At 34.8% G+C, this 23,577-nt stretch overlaps 3 protein-coding genes across 4 annotated transcripts; 2 read left to right on the plus strand and 1 right to left on the minus strand.

Annotated features, from left to right (window-relative positions):
• Positions 1-280: 280 nt before the first annotated feature.
• LOC116297328 (uncharacterized) lies at positions 281-2,228 on the plus strand. The gene is made up of 2 exons (XM_031705547.2): positions 281-329; positions 915-2,228. Exon 2 carries the CDS (start codon positions 926-928, stop codon positions 2,093-2,095), a length of 1,170 nt encoding a protein of 389 aa, XP_031561407.1. The 5' UTR covers positions 281-329; positions 915-925; the 3' UTR covers positions 2,096-2,228.
• A 1,432-nt stretch (positions 2,229-3,660) lies between these two features.
• On the minus strand, positions 3,661-13,546 carry LOC116297302 (ADP-ribosylation factor 6). 2 transcript variants are annotated; one of them, XM_031705519.2, is made up of 5 exons: positions 13,279-13,546; positions 11,436-11,549; positions 10,599-10,702; positions 9,296-9,494; positions 3,661-7,774 (listed from the first exon to the last, which is right to left on the minus strand). In XM_031705519.2, exons 2-5 carry the CDS (start codon positions 11,515-11,517, stop codon positions 7,632-7,634), a joined length of 528 nt encoding a protein of 175 aa, XP_031561379.1. In that variant the 5' UTR covers positions 11,518-11,549; positions 13,279-13,546; the 3' UTR covers positions 3,661-7,631. The 2 variants fall into 2 exon arrangements, with proteins under 2 accessions (XP_031561379.1, XP_031561378.1); XM_031705518.2 differs by having other exon boundaries at positions 13,275-13,545.
• A 939-nt stretch (positions 13,547-14,485) lies between these two features.
• LOC116297329 (ADP-ribosylation factor 6) lies at positions 14,486-22,104 on the plus strand. The gene is made up of 5 exons (XM_031705548.2): positions 14,486-14,701; positions 17,828-17,931; positions 18,337-18,440; positions 19,017-19,215; positions 19,552-22,104. Exons 2-5 carry the CDS (start codon positions 17,850-17,852, stop codon positions 19,692-19,694), a joined length of 528 nt encoding a protein of 175 aa, XP_031561408.1. The 5' UTR covers positions 14,486-14,701; positions 17,828-17,849; the 3' UTR covers positions 19,695-22,104.
• Positions 22,105-23,577: the final 1,473 nt, after the last annotated feature.

Consider the following 23,577-nt stretch of genomic DNA (forward strand, 5'->3'; position numbering starts at 1 on the left):
GAACCAACCTCTGGGCTGATCAACATCAGGGCACAGCTAACTTGCAAATCAAATTCTGAAACAACCTTTTGGGTGAGCAGAGTCAGGGAACAACTAGCTTAAAAATGAAATTGCAATTTTTTAATACCTATCCACACCATCCTTAACCTTTCCTTGAATTTCATAAAAATCTCTTCCAACAAAAAAAAAAAAGAGCCTTACCCGCCTCGGCAAATAAAATATGCTCTTATTATAAACGAGTATTGGGTTTCCTGTGGTTTACTATTACCGGTGTCAAATTTCCGGCAGAAGTCGTTTGTGTGAAGCCGTGAAGGTATGTGATTTGCATGGTAAGTCGTTTGAATGCTTTAGGGATTGCTATATACTTAAATGTAACATTCCTCTAGGCTCAACATAAAGTTAACTTACAATTATATATCATATGTGCAATTTCATGAATTATTGATGTCACTTCCTTTGGTGAAATTAACTTAAAATTTATAAGCTTACTCAATTCAAGTTAATGCGTCAAGATGCGAACTGTATAGAAAGGAAAATCTTTAACATATTTATGTTAGTGATGTTAAGAAATACTTTTAAGCATTTTCAAGTTATCTTTTTTCCGACTTATCTAAATCAAAGAAGGTTTTTACTAGTAAACTTATTTTTGGCTAGCGAAGACTAGAGCCCAATGACAAATCCATGGGGGGTAAGCTACTATAGGAGGTGGGCCAATACGTTGATCAGCCCACACCCACCCTTTCTCATCGATAAACGGCAGTATAACATTCATTATATACCATAAGTTTAAATATTGATTTAGAATATATCATATACATGTATTCATGATTATTGTATATATTAAGGAATGTGAGCAGAAGCACAATGGAAATACTCTTATATCTTCATTAAAATACATTTTCAATGCATTTTAGAAAGTATAAAGATGAATGTTGACAAGATACCAAGCACTAGTAATAGTTTGAATCCAAAACATGAGCAGAAAAAGATACAGGAAAAGGCAAAGAGAGAACTTGATGCCATCATTCAGAGCTGGAAAGATAATTCTGAAGGAATTGTACACGTTGTGAGTGGAACAGAAAAAGGTGATCAACCACTTCAAGACTTACATGCAAGCTATCCTTCAGGAAGAGAAGAGATTGAAGGAAGCAACTGTAGCAGTTTGCAGCTGTATCTCTATGAAAATGAAGCAACACCTTTGAATGGAGGTCAAAGTGTCCCACAATTTTCTATGGCTTCAAAATTCGAAGTACAGAGTAATGATGAGCTGCAGGTTGCAACGGGACTGTGCCATCAGGCTGGAGATGTTGTTAACAGTGCAGAAAACTACTCAAGTATGTGTTTAGAAGATGATAGAAATTTGGCTGTAAAAACAAAGTTAAAGAATTTCAAATTTAAGGATATTTCTGTCTCAACAGTGGTTGCAGGTGCTGTTTGTAGCTCAGTAGAGAAGTCAGTTTCCACAGTTAATAGGAGTGATGGTACTGTGGGCCTATCAGTTGGTAATGACACTACAGACAGTCCATACAACAATAATCAAAAGAAAAACTTTTGTAATTCGTGTAGAAAATATTACAAGCACGCATCTCACTTATCACGTCACATTAAGGCAGCACATGAAAATCAAAAACCTCATCTTTGTAACATTTGTAACGCTACCTTCACAAGGTCTGAATCACTTATTGGACATTTAAGAAAGCACGAACAGCGTGACAAAGCAGAGATGTCCAAGCATGGCCCATATAAGTGCCCCAAATGCCATAAGTCATACCAGCAAGCATATAATGTGACCCGACACTTGCTGTCGCATAACGGAGTAAAACCATTCAAGTGTACAGAATGTAACAAATCTTTTACTCAGTATACTGGGCTGTCCAGACATTTAGTTCTTCACAAGGGAAGTAGGGATTTTGAATGCAAGAAATGTGGCAAATCATTTGCGAGACTGTTTGTTTTAAATCGACACATGTTGACCCATACAGATGATAAACCCTATAAATGTTTTGTTTGCAGTAAGTCTTTTATTCGAGCCAGTCAGTTGTCTATTCATATGAACTCTCATCAGAAAAAAGGTTCAAATAGTTCAGTGGGGTAGCAGTTGATGAAGCCTAAGTCATGTATTGGCACTATTTGCATGATGGCATCATTTGACTACAACTACCAGAATCCCTTGCACACTTTTTTTTGTTCAGTCAATTGGCAACAATAAACTTACTATTCTCCCATCATGGAAATGTCCTGTCTTTTCTCAATTGATCAAGAATGCTGTACTGAGTCTGCATGAGTTAACCATACTTATGCTTCTGTTACAAGAGTTACTGTGGCAAGTGCAATAGTTGAGGTCCATTAGAATAAAAGTGCAGTGAAGGTCACTGCAGGGGGTTGGGGGTTGGACTACTGTAGGGAGTCTACCTCCTTTTATATACAGGCCTCTGACACCATTTTGCACTGCATGGGCAAAAACAATGCTTAATTGTAGGAGTGGTTTTATTCAGACCGTGAAATAGTAGACTAAGAAGTTAGAAGATCTCATTTCAATTCTTTAATTTCTTTTTTTTTTTACTATTTGAGAGTTATACACTAACTTCTAGGAACTGTTTCACAGCCTGAAAAATATCATTCTAAATAAAATCTATGCTCAAGACATGTTTTTTACAGCTCTTTCTTTAACATTGACCCAGTCCAGCTCTTCTCAGTGTCCTGTACAGGATGTTGTGTCTCTGTAAGACCACCATGTAATACTGCCAACCAAAACGAATTCTATCTAAAACAAGTTGCAATTCAGCTGATGAATGATTTGCATGAAACAGGAATTAAGGTCAATTCACCACTTCGGTGCTTAAGCCATCACATGGTATAAATTTTATTGGATTGTGTTACAATCACAAAAATATTCGGACATTGTTCTCGGAATTTGGTATGAATTTACTGACTTTTACTGGCATTTGCATTGCTACGCGGCCACCCCAGACAAAAATTGCAACGTGCACTTTGCAATAGACTGCCGTCAATCAAACAAGTTGACGTCATTTACATGCATTTGGATCGGCTCATAATACTTGTAAACAATCAACCGAAGTTTTGGCGCCTTTTGAATCACACACGCGTGTAAATGACGTCAACATGTTTGATTGACAGCAGTCTATTGCAAAGTGCATGTCGCAATTTTTGTCTGGGGTGGCCGCGTAGCAATGCAAACGCCGGTAAACACTTTATTTACTTGATTTGTTAGCTTCCTAAATACAAGCAAAATATACTTTTTCTAACTTGATTAAAGCTTTTCTTACTGGTATTTAGAGAAACAGATAAACAAATCAAGTAAATAATTTGTTCAAAAGTCAGTACATTTAGACGGGAATTCAAGAACGATGTCTGACCTTCTTGGTGACCGTAACACAAACCAACACGATTTATAGCATGTCACAACTTAGCGACGAAGTGGTCAATTAAGTGATATCAAGCAATTAGGGTCTTATTTGCCTTTGTTAATGTTTCTATCATCATCACCACCACCATCATTACTGTCTATCATATAACAATTATTATCCTCATCATGACCATCATCATAACCAAATCTCCCATTTCACTGCTACACAAAGGTTGTTTTATGTAGTACTATAATAACGAGATTTAATTACGAGTTTCAAGAATCAACAGGTATTAATTATGGGTATTACTTTTAATAATTATCTCCACATAATGCTTTACATTGGCTATTTCTATACAGCTCAAAGAATCTTTTGGAATAATAGAGAATAGTCATTGTCACGAGGTTAAAGTATTTAATTATTAAGAATACATTTGTACCAGTGTCATGATACTAAAGCCGTTGAATTTCTGTGCATATGATAATCACAATGAAAATTAGCCTGCATAGCAGCCCAGGGGGGAGGGGGGATAGGGGAGGGGGCAAGCCTTCCCTCTACAGCTCCCCGACCCTCCTGCTAGACAGGCTAAATGAAAATCTATAATTTAAAACTGACACAAGTTTTCAAAGTGCAAATTATTCACAACTATAATCATAGAAATCAAATGAAAAATTAACTAATATTAATTAAATGAAAATAGATCAGGAATATAATGTGGGTAGGCAATCTGCCAGCAGATCTTCCTTCAGCATTTTTTACCACTGTTTCATCACTACACGCTGATTGAGGCAACAGTTGTGACAGGAAAATCAGGTAATAGGCTACAGTTAATCAAATACATTTTACTGGTACCTTTACAAATGCTGATTGATGAAAGTAAGATTGCCCAACTTTCCTGTCAAGACTATGTCCCGATGAGCAAGTAGCAATGAACGTAGTGGTGTAAGAGTATATATGGATGAAAAAGGTTTCGGTCATTTCTAGAAATATGAGAGGTGCTGAATTCTATTTTGATATCAAAAACGAAAATGGTGCTTACAAAATCAGTATGTTTTCACAAATTAGTATTTTTTCACAAATCCATGCTATATGCCTTTTAAAATGTTCCCAGGTATATCTAGGCTTTGTGGTATCATTTTTAATGCAATTCTGATACCATACCAAAAAGCTATGGCGTTTTTTTAATCATGATTTTGATATCAAAATCGAACTTAGCAAATGTCCTACTTTTACAAATGTCAACAACAAAAAATTTCATGTAATATACCCTTTAAGAATAAAGTTCTTAGTCTACTACTGCTAAAACAGCCAGGCCTTGACCTCAAGACCTGTGGCACTGAGAACAGACTACATTATTGAATTATATGCTCATAGCTGGCTAGTGTTGGATCAAGAAAGACCTTTTTGATGAGGGGGATGGGGTTGGGAATATTTAAGAAAAAAATTTTTGCAGGAGATGAAAAGACAATTAAAAAAGACACCTAAAATTATGTTTAGACAAAAAAAGACAGAATTGATCAAGGTCTCTGTCCTTCCTTCCCCTAATCCCCTCTCCAAAAAAGGTCATTCCCTTTTACCCTTGACTGGGCTAAACTAGACCAGCTAACTAGTAATCTACATGCTGAAGGATTCTGCATAAAGCTTTTAGACACATTTCTAATAAGGTCTAGCCCACTTTTGATATATGCTTTGCTTGCCATGCACAAAGGTTTCCACGTAAGGCTTCGTGCATAATACTTGGTGATTTTTGGCGGGAGAAAAGAAGAGAGTCTTAATTTAGCACTGAAACTGTTGTGTGTGACAGGCAAAGGATATCTCAGAAGTGGGCTATTTGTAGAATAAAGTTATAATACTTTTTGAATAGATCTACCCTAGCCTAGAAAAAAATATACTTGAACAGTCTTGTATTAGGGCTTTTACCCTTGTTTTAGATGGCATAAGAAATTGTTCTAAAAGCTCAATAAAGGTTACTTATACTATTTCAATGTACAATTGTTAACCAGTTTTGAACTTTGTTGATAGTGTCCCTTTGAAAATGTTGACATGCTTATTAATTAATGTACCATTTAACTTGGGGGAAATTTATAAGACTTTGATTTAGTGTGATAACATGACTGTAACCATGTTGGATGGTAGGAACAATACAATCATTTTACATGATTATTCATCATATTTATAGACCTTTCCTGAATTTGTCCGAGTAACAAGAAAGGACTTGATGTGTTCATACATTTTATACTGTATTTATCAAGTTCCTCAGAACAAAGGGATTCTATATTCTGTCCTCTAACATGGATGTGATGTTCATGCAAAACTTCTCAACATGTATGTTATGATGGTCTGTTTAAAATAGGCAGTAGTCAAGCTACATCGAGTCTAACCATCAAAAAGGAAACAGAACATCATTTTCAGCAGCAAAAAATTGGTGTATAATTACCCTTTTGTCTCGACCATCCAACAAGCTTCTGTAAATTTCCAACTCTTAATTTTCCAATATCTCATTTTTTGTTCTGTTTGTTATTCGTAAGACTGTAGTCTTGAGATGATCATTAAGTCTTAATGAGATTAAACTGCTAACTTGTGCTATCGACCTTGAATCCCTGGCCATTTAGAATAGAACAAGATCTTGAAAGGAATTATTGAAGAGACTAAACTTTATAAGTATAGTTTTTCTAAAATGGACCATTAACACTGTTTCCATTCCTACACTCTGATGAGGAGTAAATTCGCAACAGCACAACTGTCAATCAAATTGGTAGAGTAAAAGGTACATGGGAAAGTACACTGCAAATTTATTTGATTATCAGCAGTCTATTAGCAATAATCTGTTGTGAATTTTGCCTCAATCCACATCAGAATAGTAGGTTTAATTGACACTATCCTTCATCCCTCATTTGTGGAAAAGTTAATGCAGTAGCAGATCACAGACTTATTAAAATTTCTTTTTGTTCTTGCAGTAAATAATTTCCCCAATTACTTCTCTGGTGGACTAGCACACAGCAATTTTGAGAAAAATTAGTATAAACAAACTCATGGAATCTTTATCACAACTTAGTTCTGATTGGCTACATCACTATCGCGGGCAAATTATGCTAAAAATGATGACCATTGGACAATGTTCAAACAGAATTGGAAGTTGTCCAGTCAAAACTTTGCCTTTGCTGGTAGTTTTTGACCAGGAACGTTGAGCCAGAAACGAGGTATGAAAGAGTTATTTAATCCTGACCAGCGACTGACCAGCCGTTATTCTTAGCACTGGTAGTTATTACTTCATAAATCATGAGTAGAGATGGAATTAAACAAATCAAAGTACTGCCGATGATTGCAATGTCTTTTGTTATTTTATAAATTATACTCTCGAACTTGTTTGCTTATACTAAAACAATGGGTTATTTGGATGCCTCCATGGTCTACAGTTCAAGTATTTATGGCTTGTGGTCCAAGTCAGGCTACTGGTATTAGAATATCTATTGTTGCAAATGCCTCCCAAGAGGAATGACTGCAACAGTAATGTTGCGATGCAATTTTAAGGTGTACAAAAATTGAAATATTTTCTCAGTGAAACATAAAAAATACAAGAGGGTGAATCTGTTAGAGAGCTATATATATTTTTATATATTTGCAAACTTGGACTGGAATTTGTTCGTTATATCTGACAGGATAATCACAACATTGCCTAAACAGACAACACGATTATTTATCAATAACAATTATTCGCCTAAGGAGAAGTAATTATTAGTGAATATTTACCGAGCCGCAAGTCTTTGAACAGCGAGGTAAATATCTACCATAAACACTGAGCCTGACGGGAATAATCGTCCTAGTATAATTTCAGACTTGAATTTCAGAGGAAAGATGAAATTCAGGGTTAAAAAACGTTTCTGTATCACTTCCACTCTGGCAAACTTAGGGAAACCTCAAAATCACTGCTCAAGCACTAACTATCATCTCAGAATCACTGGTCACTCAACCAATCACAGCGTGCGAAACTCTACATTTAAGTCTAAAATTATACTAATTAATATACAAATATACTAAACATTTTCAATGTACCCTCTAAATGGAATTTTTTTAGAACAAAAAGAATGCCTCTTGTTCTATACACATTGCTATAAAAGAAGAATCCACAATTGCTTACAATTTCCTAGACACGTTCACGGGATTAAGTTGCGCTGCTGTACTTTTAGTGTCCGTGCTTCCCTTTAAAGTTTCCATTTTTTGTTATGAAGTTGGATTCTTGTGGTATTAAACTAGGTGTTTTAATCATGATTTGTAGTTATTGTTGAGCCATGTCAAGCCTTCATAGAGGCCATCACCTGTAGTTGCACATGAAGGTTGAACATACCACTTTCTATCTCTGTATTTCGAAAGGTTAAATCTTTCCTCAATTTGATTAGGCTTGAGTGCTGGAATAGATAACCAAAAGCATTAATACATAATACCACAAACATACAATGGACTACTTTAATGATACGGCGGCCATCTTGCCAGGGGGCAAAACAAAACAAAGATGATGGAATATACACCTACTTGCAAGAAGGTTGTCATACAAGAATAGAACATTAGCAATTTAGTGAGAAAGGAATACATTAAAAGACAAAAGAAAAAGTTCAGCTTCAGTGATTTTCTTTTGTTTTTTAATATAATTCCTATCCCACTAAATCACTAATGTTCTATTTTCGTATGACAACGTACTTGCAAGTAGGTGTACATAGAATTTTGTGCATTTGTCTTTTTTTTATGAGTAAAGGTGATCGCTGTCCTACATTAATTCATCTTTTGTTGTATTCTCTTGTGGAGAACTGGCTCTCTGAACACCTATAATGCCTTGTAATCTAAGATGGCAACTGTATCATCAAAGTAGTCCACCATCAACAGATACATGCAGACATACAGACATTCAGGCATACAGACATTCAGACACTCAGATTAAATAAAAGAGAAAGACAGACAGACAGACAGACAGACAGACATTTAGATAATAACAAGAGAAAGTAAGACAAACAGACAGAACAATAGACAAAAACACAGAGATTAATGTAGACAAACAACCAGACAAACAGACAAACAACCAAAATGAAATACAGGAATATGTGTAAAGAGCCTGACAATAAGAAGCAAAAATAAAATGAATGAAGAAAGATAGACAGGCAAAGAGAGACAGACAGACAGACAGAGATCAATGCTGAAAGACACCCAGACAGTGATGTACAACTGTACAGACTGCATTAATTTCTTTTCTGAAACGCCAAGAAAGGAATAAACAAATGAAATTTAATACTTTTACACAAGTGAATATAATGACGTCTTATGCTCATTTGTCAATTTCTGCTTGCAGAGATAGATAGAATTTGAACAAAAGAAAGTTCTCTCTCTCCATTATTTATTAAATTCACTTGGAGATACTAAAATAGTTATTTGCGGCAGGCTCAGTGAATATCGGGGATCATTATATACCAAGTGTCAAAGTTCAATTTTCCTCAATTTCTATTGGTCGAGATTGTGTCACGTGAACGTTAAGAAATTTGACTGTTTCCTGGCGACCATTCGGAAATCAGAAAGCAACACATTTGAGCGCGCCTTTGACACGTCATATTTTCTTTGTAAAGAAGTGCATATTTATTAAGTTGTAGGTTTGCATAAAAACATAATAACATTAAAAATATTATTCATTTCTCCATTTTTGTTTTGTTCTCTTTGACACTTGGTAATAAAGCACTTATTTATTGGGACCTCGGGAGAGCAGTATGTTTTGTGGTCCCTCAATTGCTGGTCTCGGGACCACAAAACATACTATTTCCCTTGGTCACAGTAAATAAGTGTTAAATATTTACCTTGAAACTCAAAGACTCGTCTCTCGGTAAATATTCACCGATATTCACTTTTCCTTCGGCAAATATTTGTTAAATATCCAACACAAAACTCACCATCAGGTAAATCCATTTTGTTAGCAAATACTAATATAATACAATCTTTCATTTCCCTGTCATTAATGATCTTGTGTAGTTCGTCTTTAGCTTCGTCAATCCTATCATGATCTGCAGAATCTACTACAAAAATTAGCCCTTGTGTACCAGTGTAGTAGTGCCGCCACAAGGGCCGAATCTTGTCTTGACCTCCTACGTCCTATTATGATTGATATAAAAATTTGTTTTAGCTCAATTCACCTTTTTGGTGCTAGCTTGGATTGTGTTACAGTCACCAAAAAGTTCGGAAAAGTTCTCGGATTTCCATACAAATTCACTGACTTTAAAGAGAAAATTTAGGTAGATTTCTTTAGTTAGCTCTCTTAACAGCAGTAAGAGAAGCTTCAATCAAGCTAGAAAAATGATCATTTACTTGTATTTAGAGAACTAACTAAACATTAACCAAGTCAATAGTTCATTTAGAGTCAGTACATTTGTACGGAAATTCGAGAACAATGTCTGAACTTTTTGGTGACCATAACACAATCTAAAACAATTTATACCCCGTGCCGGCTAGTGCCGAAAAGGTGAATTGGAAAATAAACTACAGGTAGTGACTGTACTATAACAGTAACGCCTCTTTTCCATTCCCCAACTCTGTGTCATGTTATTCTAATTCGATCATGGAACTAGGGCAACAGGTTTGGTAGCCACATGCTATTACTACAGTTTTCGATGGAACACGCTGATTAAGAAAACATTTGCAACAAGGAAATGGGCAAAAGACTACCTCAATGAAAAAAAATTGTTTGGTACCTTAATGCAGAATACTCTGATTAAAAGCAGCATACTCTGATTGACATAAAGCAGTTTTCGTATGACTGTGAAAAGCTCAGTGCCATAAGCATGACATGCCTTGCCTGTGATACTTTCTAGAATTTTAATTGGCTGATTTTTTCATGTGCAATATGATTGGTCTAAAAGTGCAGTGATCTTGGCGTGACCGTATCCACACTGTGTTCATGCCATGTTCCGGGTATTTGATTGGATTAAGAGTAAATTCTCGTGCAATGTGATTGGTCTGGCAAATCCCTTGCCGTGTCACGACCGTGTTCTTGCCGTGAACTTTTCACAGTCATACAAAAACTGCTCTAGCTATGAAAACTGTGTCAATTGCTACCCTCATAAAACGAAAACCATTTATTTTTACTTATCTATTCCAGTTACCTTATTATCATTTTTGTATTTAACACACTTACCCAGTCCCAACTGCTAACGACTAGTAATTATCAGTTTAACACATCATTACTGTCTTTCCACTTACCCAAACATTAAACTTTATCTTTTTGTAAGTGACTGTTTCAACATTGAATCCCACAGTAGGAATAGTAGTGACCGACTGTCCCAATTTTAACTTGTACAGTATAGCTTAGCATGAATTAAGGGGTTCTACAATCATTATTTTGATGATCTAGTAAGCTTGACATTTGAACTTAAATGTATAAAATGTTACATTAAAGAGGCTTTGCACCATCACATGATGGAAGCCATGACAATAGGCACACTAATAGAGTGGTTCTCCCCTGGGAAAATGTATTCTTTCTCAAATGTGTAAATCAAAATAGACCAGATGCAATTATTCCTGCTTCTTGTAATGGCTGCCATCACTTGATGGTGCAAAGAGCTATTTTATGACAAAAGAAAGTGTAGCTGAAGTATATATTTCTCATGTATACTGTACTCTTTCCTTACTTTTTGTTAACTTGAGTACATGTAGCTTCAATTACCTTAAAACGATTAGGTAGTAAAGGGAACACTATTGCTTTTCATCTAAAGGGTACACTGCAGGGCTTTCAGAATAAACTGGCAGCCATCGGAGCTTGGGGGTTACTTCTAAGTTAACCGTCAGTTACTTTGTCATTTCTACAAGAATTTTAGGATCCCTCCTTCTATCAGATCACAGCCAGCTATTTCACAGTTATGACCACCTACTTCAAAACATTCTGAAAGCCTTGCATTGTAGTTTTCCTAGGAAACCAACCGAAGAGTGTTTCCTAGTGTAATGGAAAAATTCACCTAGATTTGTTGCTTCACAATCAGCAATACCAACTTTATATTTTCAAAATGCCTTGCTTACTACATATGATTTTTTAAAGGATACTTGTCTTTCCTGCAGCATCAAGTCCTAACATTAATATCCTCATCTCCTTGTTGCGGAAAATCTTTCCAAGGATGCTCCCCATCTTGACTCCTTGTAAGCCTAAAAGGTAATTAGCTGAAATAGAAAAAAATATTTATAACTTAGTACAACAATTGAAATAAAATGTTGTAAACCTTGTCTCTATGGACAGTTATGTACTCTTTAAAATAAATATTCTGATTTTTTGAAGGAAAAAATTATGTAATTATAGACCAATCTCTTTATTAGATCTTGTGTCATTCCTTTGAGTATAATTTCTTTGCTTACTAGTAATGCTTGAGTAGAGGAATTATCATGGATGACAAACAAATAACCTTATTCTCATTGTTCTAAATGGTTTTAAATGGGGGACATGAAGTAAAATTTGATTGGATCTATTAAATAAGTTAATGCATAGCTACCAAACATTTTTTTTCATTTATTTTCAACACAAAATAAAATAAAAGTCTAAAATATTGAGAAACTATTCTTTTCTCTTGACTTAATGAGAAATATCTTATGAACCATTTCACTTTCTATGGCTAATTTTGGCAATATCAAATTATTTATATTTATATTCAAAAGTACAATTTTATAGTTCAAAACTTTTGTACTATTTAACACCTGTTGTTCAATGCATTCTTGTGAACCCTATTGTACCAGTTCTTCTTAGGGGTCCGACCCTTTGTGTGTCACCAATGGAAACAAAAAAACTCAAGAACTGCTAACTGGATACAAAGATCCAGTTTAAATTTATATCATGGTATAGAAAACCCAGAAACCTGGGTTTGGCACTAACTGAGAACCCATAAACAGCTTGTATAAAGATAATGTATATGAATATATCTATTCGTAATCATATATACATATATATATACATTCCAGACAAATCTACTAAAGCCACTGAATTGGTTATTTTGTGGTATCTACGAGGTAACGGAATGTTAAGGAATATTTAGGCCAATTTTACAGAAAAAAATACCATGTACAAAAAAATTTAAATGTCAGATTTCCAAAGAAAAGGTGAGAAACATGGTAATCTCTGTAAAGACACAATGATGGAGTTTCTGAAACAAACATTGACAAAACCAAATGTAAACAAATAACTTCAATAATAATCTCTAATTTAAACAGTAATATGGGGAATTGTTATATGCTAAAAAGAAACCATTTGAAGTGACAATTTGATATTACAATTCAAAAAAAAATTCTATTTGGTGAGTAGTGTTTATGGTTAATGAATCTTAAAACAGCCTGATTCAGGATATGAAAACGTTACAGAGGACTGCCAAAAATATTATTAGAAGTTTTAAAAAAATGACAAGGTTTACTTAGCACTAATTTTAAGGAGGGGGGAGGATGTTTAAAAAAATTTCAAACCCTATGGGTTTTATATCTGCAACGAGATTAGAAAGATGGTATTTTAGCTTCTAGAATTAACAATGTTAACAATGTCGCCGGTCAAAGCCATGCATCAAAACACTCAAAGATTTCGCTAACCAAGCTCATAGTTGAAGCTAAACTTTTCATTTTTGAGATGTTATATCTAAGTATTAGTCAAAGGGGACTATAACTGGTATAAGAAGCGTTGGGTTGTCGAGATGGGGCTGATAAACGTCGGGATGTGAAGTCTTGGTTGCATTAGACAACAACATGGTCAATATGACGCGCGCAGAACAATTTCTTTATCGTTTACGAAAGCATTTCGAGTGTTTCACTTTCACCCAACTTTTAACTACTAAACATAGACCACAGTTCTTAGAATATTTCATGATGTTATACGGTGTCAAAGGAAACGCTTGAATAGCAAACGAATCATACCTACACACAGTTGAAGAGTTGAGCCCTAGAGAAGTTCGCTTGCCGAGCCCAAACTAACGCCCAGCAAAAGAAATCAGTATTCCAAGTCTTTAAATACAAATCCAACGTTCCCAAGGCGGAAAATAGTCCCTTCTTTAAATGTACTAGCGTTTAGTTTTGTCTTGTTAAGCTTGGGTGGTTAAATTTAGTCGCTTTTTCACCTTCAACTTCAAGACTTCGCTAGAGAACTTTTCCGCCATATTACACGCCTATCGTCGAAAGGCATTGTGGAGCTCGTTTAATTTTCGCTGGCTACTCGGAAATAGTTCGTATTTTCGATTTTCTACGAAGGTTAAACGGACACAGAACGACATCCGGAAAATATTCAGTTTTGAATGTTTTCCGCATCGCGTTACGATATTTGAAATTCTCTAGAATCCAAAGATTTATTGGTGCGTTACATAAACTGTGACTCATTAAAAACAGTGGGGAAAAAGTCTGGTTAATTTACTCTGAGTTGGATAGTATAAAGAAGGAATTTATGTTGAACATTATCAAATCAGTTGTACGTACTTCGGAAAAGAGGGGACATAAAATCAAAGTAACATAGAACGCAAAGAAAAAACTATTAACAAGTGCAAAAAATCGTTGACTCAGAGACTACGCTGGGGAAAAATTACTCGAAAATCTCATAATTCATATATTATTTTCATAAGAATTTCTAGTGAATGATAACGAAAAAATAAGAAGGAAATCAAGAAAAAGGTGTTAATATAACTCCAGTGAGACTTTAGATCTAAAAGGTATAATATAAGGGACCGTTAATTTTTTCTATCAGTGAGGGAGGGGGGGGGGGGGGGGGGCGGCGGTGTAATTTCAGCGTGAGCCCATACAAGAAAAACTAGGGCCCTATATTGCTGTTGTCATCTGGTGCCCTCTCATGTTCTATACCTGAATGGATTCTTCTACATGTGCCCCCCCCCCCCCCCCCCCCCTCTATAAGCCGGATTTTTTACATGCCCCAACATACCCCCAGATTCCCCCCCCCCTCCCCCCCCTTTCCCTGATAAAAAATGAACAGTCCCTAGCCTCCTCCGCAGGCAACTCTATAAACTCTCACATACTATATCTCACTAGCGAGCGGGCTTCCTTTCTCAGCGAAAGTTCAAGAAAAATAGAGGGGAAGGGTACACGGCTGACGTAGTAACGTTGTTCCGTGAGGTCCTGGTACTGAAGCGGCTTATTTTCAACGGCCACCATCATGGACTGACTGGCACGCCCATGAAGATTCTTACTACCATTATTCTTCCCTAATTTTCCCCGTCAAAACGAAACTAAAACCTTACAATTACACTCCAAATTGAACAACCAGCTATTGGTCTTGAGCTTTCCAGAAAATCCCGGCGTTTGGCCGGCGAAGGAAGAAAAGCTTGGAGCCAGAACAGAAGGTAAGGCTTGTGTCAGAAATACTGAAATCTAAATTAAATTTTACCAGCATTTGGCAGTGTAATGGGATCTTCTTAGGTGCCCTTAAAATCTTTCAAACCGGAAGGGGCATTTGTACTTGAGGTATGAGACCTTATTGTTTTGATCTTGGATCTGAATTTCGATATTTCTTTACCAGATCGGTATGAGAGGCACTACATTGTACATATTTCATAATCGTAAAATTGACTCAAATATGACTGAAATTTTCAAGATATTTCTCCTCATAGTATCCCGATCGTTTTGTGGATAATTGTCAAGTAACTTCAAAGTCTGATTCTTCCTATCGTGAAGTTTATTGGGATTTAAAGACATTTAATTTTTATATTTCGCGAAGTCCACTTTTCTACACTATTTCCAGGTTCCTTTGGATTCAATTCAGCTGTTTCCTTTTACTTGTTTACTAATCAAATCCCTCCAAAACTTTTAATAAAATAAATTTCTTTGTACAGAATTTAATGTAGCTGCAAATCAGAAATAATCGTTCTCTTTCAAGCTTTTATATTATGTCTTTTTTGTTTACAAATAGTAAGTATTTTATTTTATTTACTTATAGTTGTTTGCTTGACTAAACATCGACCACCGATTTCGCTCGAACATTGAATTTTTAACTCAGGAAGAAATGAAGCTTTTTGTCGAGATTTTTATTTTGCAATTTAAAAGTACAAAATGATATATAACGCGTTGCAATTTAGGTGTTGACACAATCAGATGTTTCCGGAAGTACAATGTTCAACTTGAAAATATCATATTTGCAATCGAAAAAATATCCTTGCAATGCTTGTCTGATTTCTATTGTCTGTAGTTACTTGAATTCAAACGCTAAAATAAGTAAATTCCTCAGTAAATCATATATGATTTTCTTTCCTTTTATTTTCAATCCTAGTTTAATGTTCTAAAGTAATTATGTTTGTGAACTTTTTAATGTAAATGTTAATAAATTTATTCTGTACTCCTTTTGCTGGTAATTTATAACTTTAGTAGTATATATTTTGAAAGATCATAGGTAGATTAAAGGATTATATTATAAAGTTACTGTCAATTAATGCTGAGACTGTTTGAAATAGGAATCCTTAATGCTAGAATAATGCCCAAAAATAGATCATGATTTTCTAATAGAATTTAAAAAAAGATGATTCAGAATTAAGAGAGTCCAAAGGAAATACCATACATTCTGCCAGTATGATGTCATTGATTTGTTCATTCAAATCTCATCCATTTATTCATTTATTTTCATCTCAGAGCTCTACTAAATGCAAATACCTGTAGTTCTGGAACATGTGAAGTTTAAACTGCAACCACAGCATTAATATTTATCTCGTGAATCCAATTTCATGTGTTAATCTTCACTCTTAATTAAATCTATATATATTTCTCTCCATACATATCCAATTCTATCGATATATGATTGCTTTATCCTAGGATTTCTTTATAATTATTGACCTTGCTCAAATGATTTTTTAAATGTCTGAAGTCCTTAAATGTGTTGCTGTCATAAATGATTTTTCAGCATACCTTAACCTATACCTGAGTCTGTCATATATTCCTATACCCTATGACTTTACTGAGTCCTGAAACAACCTTTTCCTGGCTTATCTAAGTCAGGGCATATCTAAACTATATATTGTACCCTCAAACAACCTTTGGGCTGATCTAATTCAGGGAATAGCTAATTCCGAGATCGATATACAATGAAATAACCTCATGGGACAGATCTACAAGTTAGAGCATGGCTTATACTCACAGACTGAACCCTGGAACAAACTTTGGGCTGATTTAATTCACATTATGGCTAACTTATATACCCTATTCACACCTAAACGTGTTTAGTTAAACTATGTTATCATTAGGAAAAATATTGAGAAACTAGAAACCTACAAATATGTAATGAAACTTTCTAAAATATTGTCAGAGCAAGACAAAGGATAGTTTACATGCATTATTTCACCAAAGAGTGTGCAGTGTTCATAGATAGTTTTCCAAACCTGTTTAGTTAAACCACTTTAAAACATGTTTAACCCTTGGTGTGAATGGGGTAATAGATTGAATGAAAAGTCTCATTATTCTCAACATTGTAAATTAATTGGCAAATAATTACTGAGTATCGATCAACTGAACATTGAAACTCCTGTATCTCATGTCAGGCCTTAAGTGAGAAGTATTCGATTTATTTGCTTGTTAGCTTATAGAACATCGAATTAAAACATTACTTAATAGTGTTTTTGTTCAATTTAATTGTCTGTTGATAAAATAAAATAATTCAATTAACTTGTGTAAATATATAAATTATCCTTTTAAGATATGGCATGTCATGGTTGGCAAATTCGAAACATAATCTTGCACTTGGTTTAATCTTAATTCATTCGAGGGATTAATAACACCTGTTAATTATTAGTATATTATTAAAGATCTTGTGGTGTACAAATGTACCACAAAAATTACTGATTGGATGTAAGTCCAATAGCAAGTAGAGATAGCCTTCAGGCTAATAGATTCATCTAGAAGTTCATGTGTACTCAAAATAGATTCACATTAGATTGTATTCCAAGTTGCATTGAGGCTTTATCAAAACAAAGTGTCTTGTTGTTAAAAAAACTTTTCTGGGGGCTAACTAGAGAACATCCCAGTTAACTTAGCCCTCAGGCTCAATGCTTTTAAATTAAAAGCAATGAGCCTGATATACTCCTACTTGCAAGAACGTTGTCATACGATATTAGAACACTAGGAATTTAGTGAGAAAGGAATACATTAAAAGACAAAAGAAAAAGTTCAGCTTCAGTGATCTTCTTTTGTTTTTTAATATATAATTCCTATCCCACTAAATCACTAATGTTCTATTTTTCGAATGACAGCGTTCTTGCAAGTAGGTGTATACAAATACTAAAAACCCTCATTTACTGTACTACTAGCAAAAGTTGTAAACTTTCAACTACATGAGAGAAATAAAAATCTATCTATCTATCTCTGAAACTATACATACATGGCTGTCTGCTTCTTACACAAAAGTAATACAATTAACACTTCTGATATTTTCAATCAGTGTTTAGAATGAACCATTTCTTGACTAAAAAAAATTGTCATTTTTTTAGGTATCTGAAATAAAGCTCCACCATGGGGAAGCTGTTATCAAAGATATTCGGAAACAAAGAAATGAGAATACTTATGCTTGGTTTAGATGCTGCAGGAAAAACCAGTATCCTTGACATATAATATGACTTTTGATTGCCAGGTCTTTATATTGACTAACAGGCAGCTTTCAATCTTATATCAATAGGCATTTTCTTAATATTTGACAAATAAGATGCCTTCGATTCTGGTCTAGATTGGGTAAAAATAGCACCATTAAGACACGATGATCAAAATATGTTTGTACAACCCAAAATGCAAGTTAGACATGGTGAATTCTGGTGCATTCTGGTCTAGACTGGATACGAAAGCCCCAACTGACGTCTAGTAAGGATGCAAATTTGGTGTCATTTTTGTAAGACTAGCACTTTAAGGATCCCTTCTGTATGCAGTAGTGTCTGTCCCGGTAACGTCTTAAATGTTTCCTTATCCAGGACTGTCACTGTCATAAGAATCCTTGACTTGTTATCAGCTATACTTTACAAGATGAAATTAGGGCAGTCTGTCACCACTATACCAACAGTAGGATTTAATGTAGAAACAGTAACTTTTCAAAAAGTCAAATTTAATGTCTGGGTAAGTATGAAGAAAAAAATTATGAATACCATAATTTATCTGATTAAATATTGTTTCTTAGACATTATCTGAGACTGTGAAGGAGGGAGGGGGTACTGTTTATCTACTTTTTGTTAATATCCACAGAATATTCAAGTCTCAACCTCCACTGTTAGTCGCCTCATACAAGTCATTTACTAGTTTTCTATGACATTTTGAATCTAAGCCCCTCCATGTTTTAGGCTGCTTCGAAGTCCCTGAGTACGTGGGTATAGCACTTGGTCAGCCAATGATCCAATAATTGACAGCTGAATGAACTAAATTGCTGATTCTGTGTTTTAGTAACATCTATCTATTGTACATATTTTTTTTTTACTCCTGTGTCATGCCAATAAACAAAGATATAATACTCAAGCAAATGGCTCGACAGCTTAATACATCTATTACAATAATGGAAACCTTCATATACTATACTAGTTAATTAGTGGTCAACCTCTGTTGAATGACCATTTAAAATTCACTTGGGGGTACGTAGTTGCTAAATAGAGGTTCCACTGTATTTCATTTTTCTAACTATTTTTGAACAACATTTTTTAGGATGTTGGAGGGCAGGACAAGATCAGACCGTTATGGCGGCATTACTTTGCAGGCACTCAAGGACTTATCTTTGTTGTTGATTGTGCGGACAGGGATAGAATTGATGAAGCTAAAAATGAACTTAATAGAATTATCAGTGATAAGGAAATGAAGGATGCAATCATTCTTGTCTTTGCTAACAAGCAAGATTTACCAGATGGTGAGTTTAGCTGGATTCTCATTTTATTTTTAATACTATAGAAATCACTCAACTGTTGGTAGCACTAAAATGACAGTTAATTGCATTTTGAATTTCTGTTAACTTATGCAGCCATTTGAAAAGCTGCAAATAGTCACATGACATTCAAATCATCAGAAAGTGGGAAATTAACGTTACGTTTTAAAGCAAATTCAAAACTCAGGGAAAAAATCGAATTTCATCATGCAGCTCGCAACTACCGAGATCACAGAATATCAAAAACGACATGAAATTTCAAATACCAAGTTTGCAGAATATCGAGACCACAGTAAGTTTCAAATTTCTTTAAATCCACAGCTATGAAACCACATGAAGTCCAAGAAAGACTTGGCTTAACAAAAATAAGAGACAGAAACTGGTATGTGCAGCCAGCTTGTGCAACAAGAGGTGATGGACTATATGATGGATTAAGCTGGCTGAGCAACAACCACAAGCCTTGATAGTCCTTTATTAGACCCTTTGCATGTGACATCACATCAGCTCAATAGACCCTTTTCGAGTTCCAAATAACCGCTGTGTTCCTTGATTACTGACTCATTTACTCAAGCTTAGCCTCGCATCAGTGTCTAAATATTCACAAATACCAATGGTAAAGTAAAGAATGCACAACTACAACAATACAAACACTTTGAAATTCGACCGACCTCGACTGAGACACGTGAATGTTCTACACAAAATCTAGGTTAAGCCTGAGTAAGTGAGTCTGTAATCAAGGAACACAGCAGTAATTTGGAACTCCAAAAAGGGTCTATTTAGAGGACAAAAATAAAGAATTTTAATCTCCAGAGAATATTGGAAACCTATTGTTAAGTCCTCCAAATTGAGCTGCATTCCGACGTGCTGTAAGAGGCTTATGATGCCAACCACACCCATTTACAGCCACGCTATTACTAAGGCACTAGACTTAAAACTTGCAATGTTAGCAAGTATCAGAGATACATCACGAGAATTCATTTCAATGTTTTAAAATGTACTATCTGCATTACTAAGGTATTGTACAAGTGGGAAACACATGGTACTGCAGGCGAATGGGCCGGAAGTCTCATTCTTTCTCATTCTTCATTTTTATTTGCTATTGGGCCATTCCATTATATTTTTTGTAACCTGTCTGATCCACCTTTCCTTCAATTAAGATTTCAAGTAGAAACATAGAAGTTCTTGAGGGCATATGGAAATAAAAAATACAATTGTAGTGGAAGTTTGGGGGAGGAGTCAGCAGAAAAAGTGGGCACACTTAACCAGGGTGGAATGGGGAGGGGGGTTGGATAAGGGGTGCACAAATATAATGAAATAGCCCAGTACTTCACCCAGGTGCCTAGATAATTTGTGCTAGCTACAAGTCAAGTTTTGGCTTCTGTCAGTCTAAGCTTTAATGTTTAAGGTAGTAAGAAAGTAATTATCTTGATTGATTGAAACCTGAAATAGCTGTCTGGTGCAATAATGACAGAATTGGCTGATAATAGGATATTTTCATGATGGTGTCATTTGACTACCACTACCAAATTTCCTTTCTTATTTAGATTTTTATTTTCTCATGAGAATAGTAAGACAAGTGGTAATTAAGTGGACAAAAAAAGTGTGCAAGGGATTCTTTTAGTTGTAGTTAATGACTCCGCTAAATGCAAGTGTCCTATTGGTCCAAAATGAAATGCAGAGTTGTGAATGATTGTAGATATCATATGTTTTCCACTTGTGTGACCTTGGCTGAATGCTAGGTACTGGTACATGTAATTCTTCATAAATTTTAAGAATATACTAAGTATACTTGGGACAATTAATTTATGACAGTATGATTTCATTAATTGTGAATAGTTTTAAGATATAACTAATTTAATTAACTAATTTAGTAGGGAGGGTATAGTTACATAAACATAGATTTTTTTAGGTTTTTAAATAAAGATTTGAGGCCCTGCTATACTTGTTAAAATTTTTAGCTGAAACTTGTACACAACAGCGGCAGTTGCAACACAAGTTTTATGAGGTTGTTTCATGGTGCAAGTGTATCCTGAAACTTGTTTGCGGCACAGTTTTCAAAATTGTGCTGTGTGAGCCCCCTTTAAAACTTTTCTCACAAGTGTTAGCTAAAAGTTGAAATTTAACAGGACTTTTAGAATTTGATGCTATCAATATAGTCAAGAGGGGTTTCACATGGCCTGGCATATTAGAGCAGGAATAACACATTGTTTTGCATTTTATTTTCAAAAAAGAAATGTAGTTATTGTTTTGCCTTATGACGTGGCTGCTGTGAAGCCCCTTGGATTTGCTTAGCTTAATGACGGCATATAAATCATAAGGCAGTGGGAGTTTTAGAATGCCTTTCCCTCCCAAAGATCATGCATTTAAGTAATTTATTGATAAGGCTTTTAAACACGTGAAAAAATTGTACAAGAAACTGTTCAAATGATAAGGTAAAAAATACAGCGTGTTTAAGAAGAATAATTTAATTTACTTTTTCTGATTGTTTAATGGGTAAAATGGCCAGGGGGGGGACTCGGGGAAAAAAGTACCAGGGATGCTCATCCTATCTCTTAGGGGTAAAAATTCGCGATTTGGTATCTTTTAGGGTGTTCAATGCGAATTTTTGAAAATCAGGGTGTCAGAAAAGGAGAGAAGCGCGCATCCATATGGCTTATCCTAGGTGCTTTTTATATAGAATTTAATGTTATTTGTTGTGGTATTTCTTAGGGGTTAAAAATCATTCAGCTAAGCCCTTTTTTAAAGACTACTGGTATCTTTTAGGGTTTTTTTTGAAAATTTCCAATGAGCATCCCTGGCACTTTTTTCCCCAGGGTAAAATGATGATGGATTGTTATATAATTGTTTTACTAAAAGGAATGATATAGTAATCTTGCTCCTGGCAGCTGTTTGCTTTCATTTCATTTCATTACTGTATAAAACTCTTTCTTACTTAAAATCAAATAGGTGTTTGTAGGTTGGGTTTAACTTCATTTGGTTAGATTCGTTTCACCGACCTTTAAATTTATTTTTATTTTAACGAGCTTTTGACCTACGCGGTCACCTTCAGGGTAACATATAAAACTCATTACAACCTTGTAAGATAAGCTTGTCATCAAAACAATCTTTTTTACTTGTATGATAGCTTATTTTTTTATATACATGTTGGTAACATTTGCTCATTTTCCTTTATTCATATACACCTGTTTCAAAAATGTTGTTGCTCAGCATTCAGAGCTTTTAGGTTTTCTTGGGTTAAAACAAGAAAAAGCACATTTTAACTCAAAGATCATGCTTCATATACCGGTACTAATCTAAAGGAAACTACATTGTTCAGCTTTGAATATATTACATTTTGCAACATTATACTTGGTCTCAGATTTCAGACCTCCGATCTCCAATGTTTTTTTAAAAAATAGGTGTATACATTTTTGAAAACACCCTTATTTCAGAGGCTCTGATGAGGTAATTCTTAACCATAATTTTAACCTTTTTTTTTTTTCCATACGAATACAGCTACCTAGCTATGACATTTCTCGATTGTTTGGAATATAATCAACCAATCAGAGGTGTAATTATGACACCTGTCAATCATTTGGAATATAAATGACCAATCAGAGGTGCAATTATCGACACCTGTCAATCATGTGATAATCTACCAATCAGCTAGGGGTGCAGCTTCATATTACAAATTTGCTTGTCTTAGATTACTTCATCATGACCTCTAGAACCAGCCTGCAGGATTAATTCTGAAAACACTTGTACTTTTGATTTAAAGACAAGGAGCATGCAATGATGACCTATTAAATTGGGTTAAATTATTTACGGAGTACATAATTATGTTTATGCTTGAACTGAACTTAGTCTGAACTAATTACATCCTTAATTATACAGCTTCTCATTAATCCCATATAGTTAATTGGACAGATCTTGTTGATATGGGATTAATTAGACAGCTTTATATTTAATAGGTTATGGGATTTCATGCTCCCCAATCAAGAAATAATTAGACTCAAAAAATTCCTATGACCACCAAATTGGACTTGGCCTATGGCCTCATCTAATTTTGTCAGTCCTCGGAATTTTCCTCATCCAATTATATGGAGTCCTATAACATATACTAAGCACACATTTTACCTTTACCATTTTGTGGTTTGATTTCATCACTGTTACCAGTTATTTAATTGCAGCTGAACAGTTGGTTTGTTAAATGTTTTTTTGTTTGTTGTTGTTTTTTAATTAGTAATACCATGCAAATAAATACATTTGCCTTGTTTTACTTTTAGAATTTAGTAGTTGATTTTTCAGAGGGAACAACAGAGAGTGCAGTTGGAAAGACCTTAAAGCACGGGAGATCTGCTAGAGAAC

This window comes from Actinia tenebrosa, unplaced genomic scaffold (genome assembly GCF_029948245.1).
Source record: "Actinia tenebrosa isolate PJP-AT-01 unplaced genomic scaffold, QUT_ActTen_1.0 PGA_scaffold7__59_contigs__length_16204524, whole genome shotgun sequence".
NCBI lineage: Eukaryota > Metazoa > Cnidaria > Anthozoa > Actiniaria > Actiniidae > Actinia > Actinia tenebrosa.

Excerpts from the sequence above, each read along its gene's own strand:
- LOC116297328 (XM_031705547.2), top strand. The coding sequence starts at position 926 with ATGAATGTTGACAAGATACCAAGCACTAGTAATAGTTTGAATCCAAAA.
- LOC116297302 (XM_031705519.2), bottom strand. The coding sequence starts at position 11,517 with ATGGGGAGCATCCTTGGAAAGATTTTCCGCAACAAGGAGATGAGGATA. Across the intron at positions 9,495-10,598 it reads AGATAAAGTTTAATGTTTGG|GACGTAGGAGGTCAAGACAA; the intron begins GTAAGTGGAAAG and ends CAATCATAATAG. Across the intron at positions 7,775-9,295 it reads CAAAATGGATTTACCTGATG|CACTCAAGCCTAATCAAATT; the intron begins GTGAGTTTTGTG and ends TATCTATTCCAG.
- LOC116297329 (XM_031705548.2), top strand. The coding sequence starts at position 17,850 with ATGGGGAAGCTGTTATCAAAGATATTCGGAAACAAAGAAATGAGAATA. Across the intron at positions 17,932-18,336 it reads AGATGCTGCAGGAAAAACCA|CTATACTTTACAAGATGAAA; the intron begins GTATCCTTGACA and ends ACTTGTTATCAG. Across the intron at positions 18,441-19,016 it reads AAGTCAAATTTAATGTCTGG|GATGTTGGAGGGCAGGACAA; the intron begins GTAAGTATGAAG and ends AACATTTTTTAG.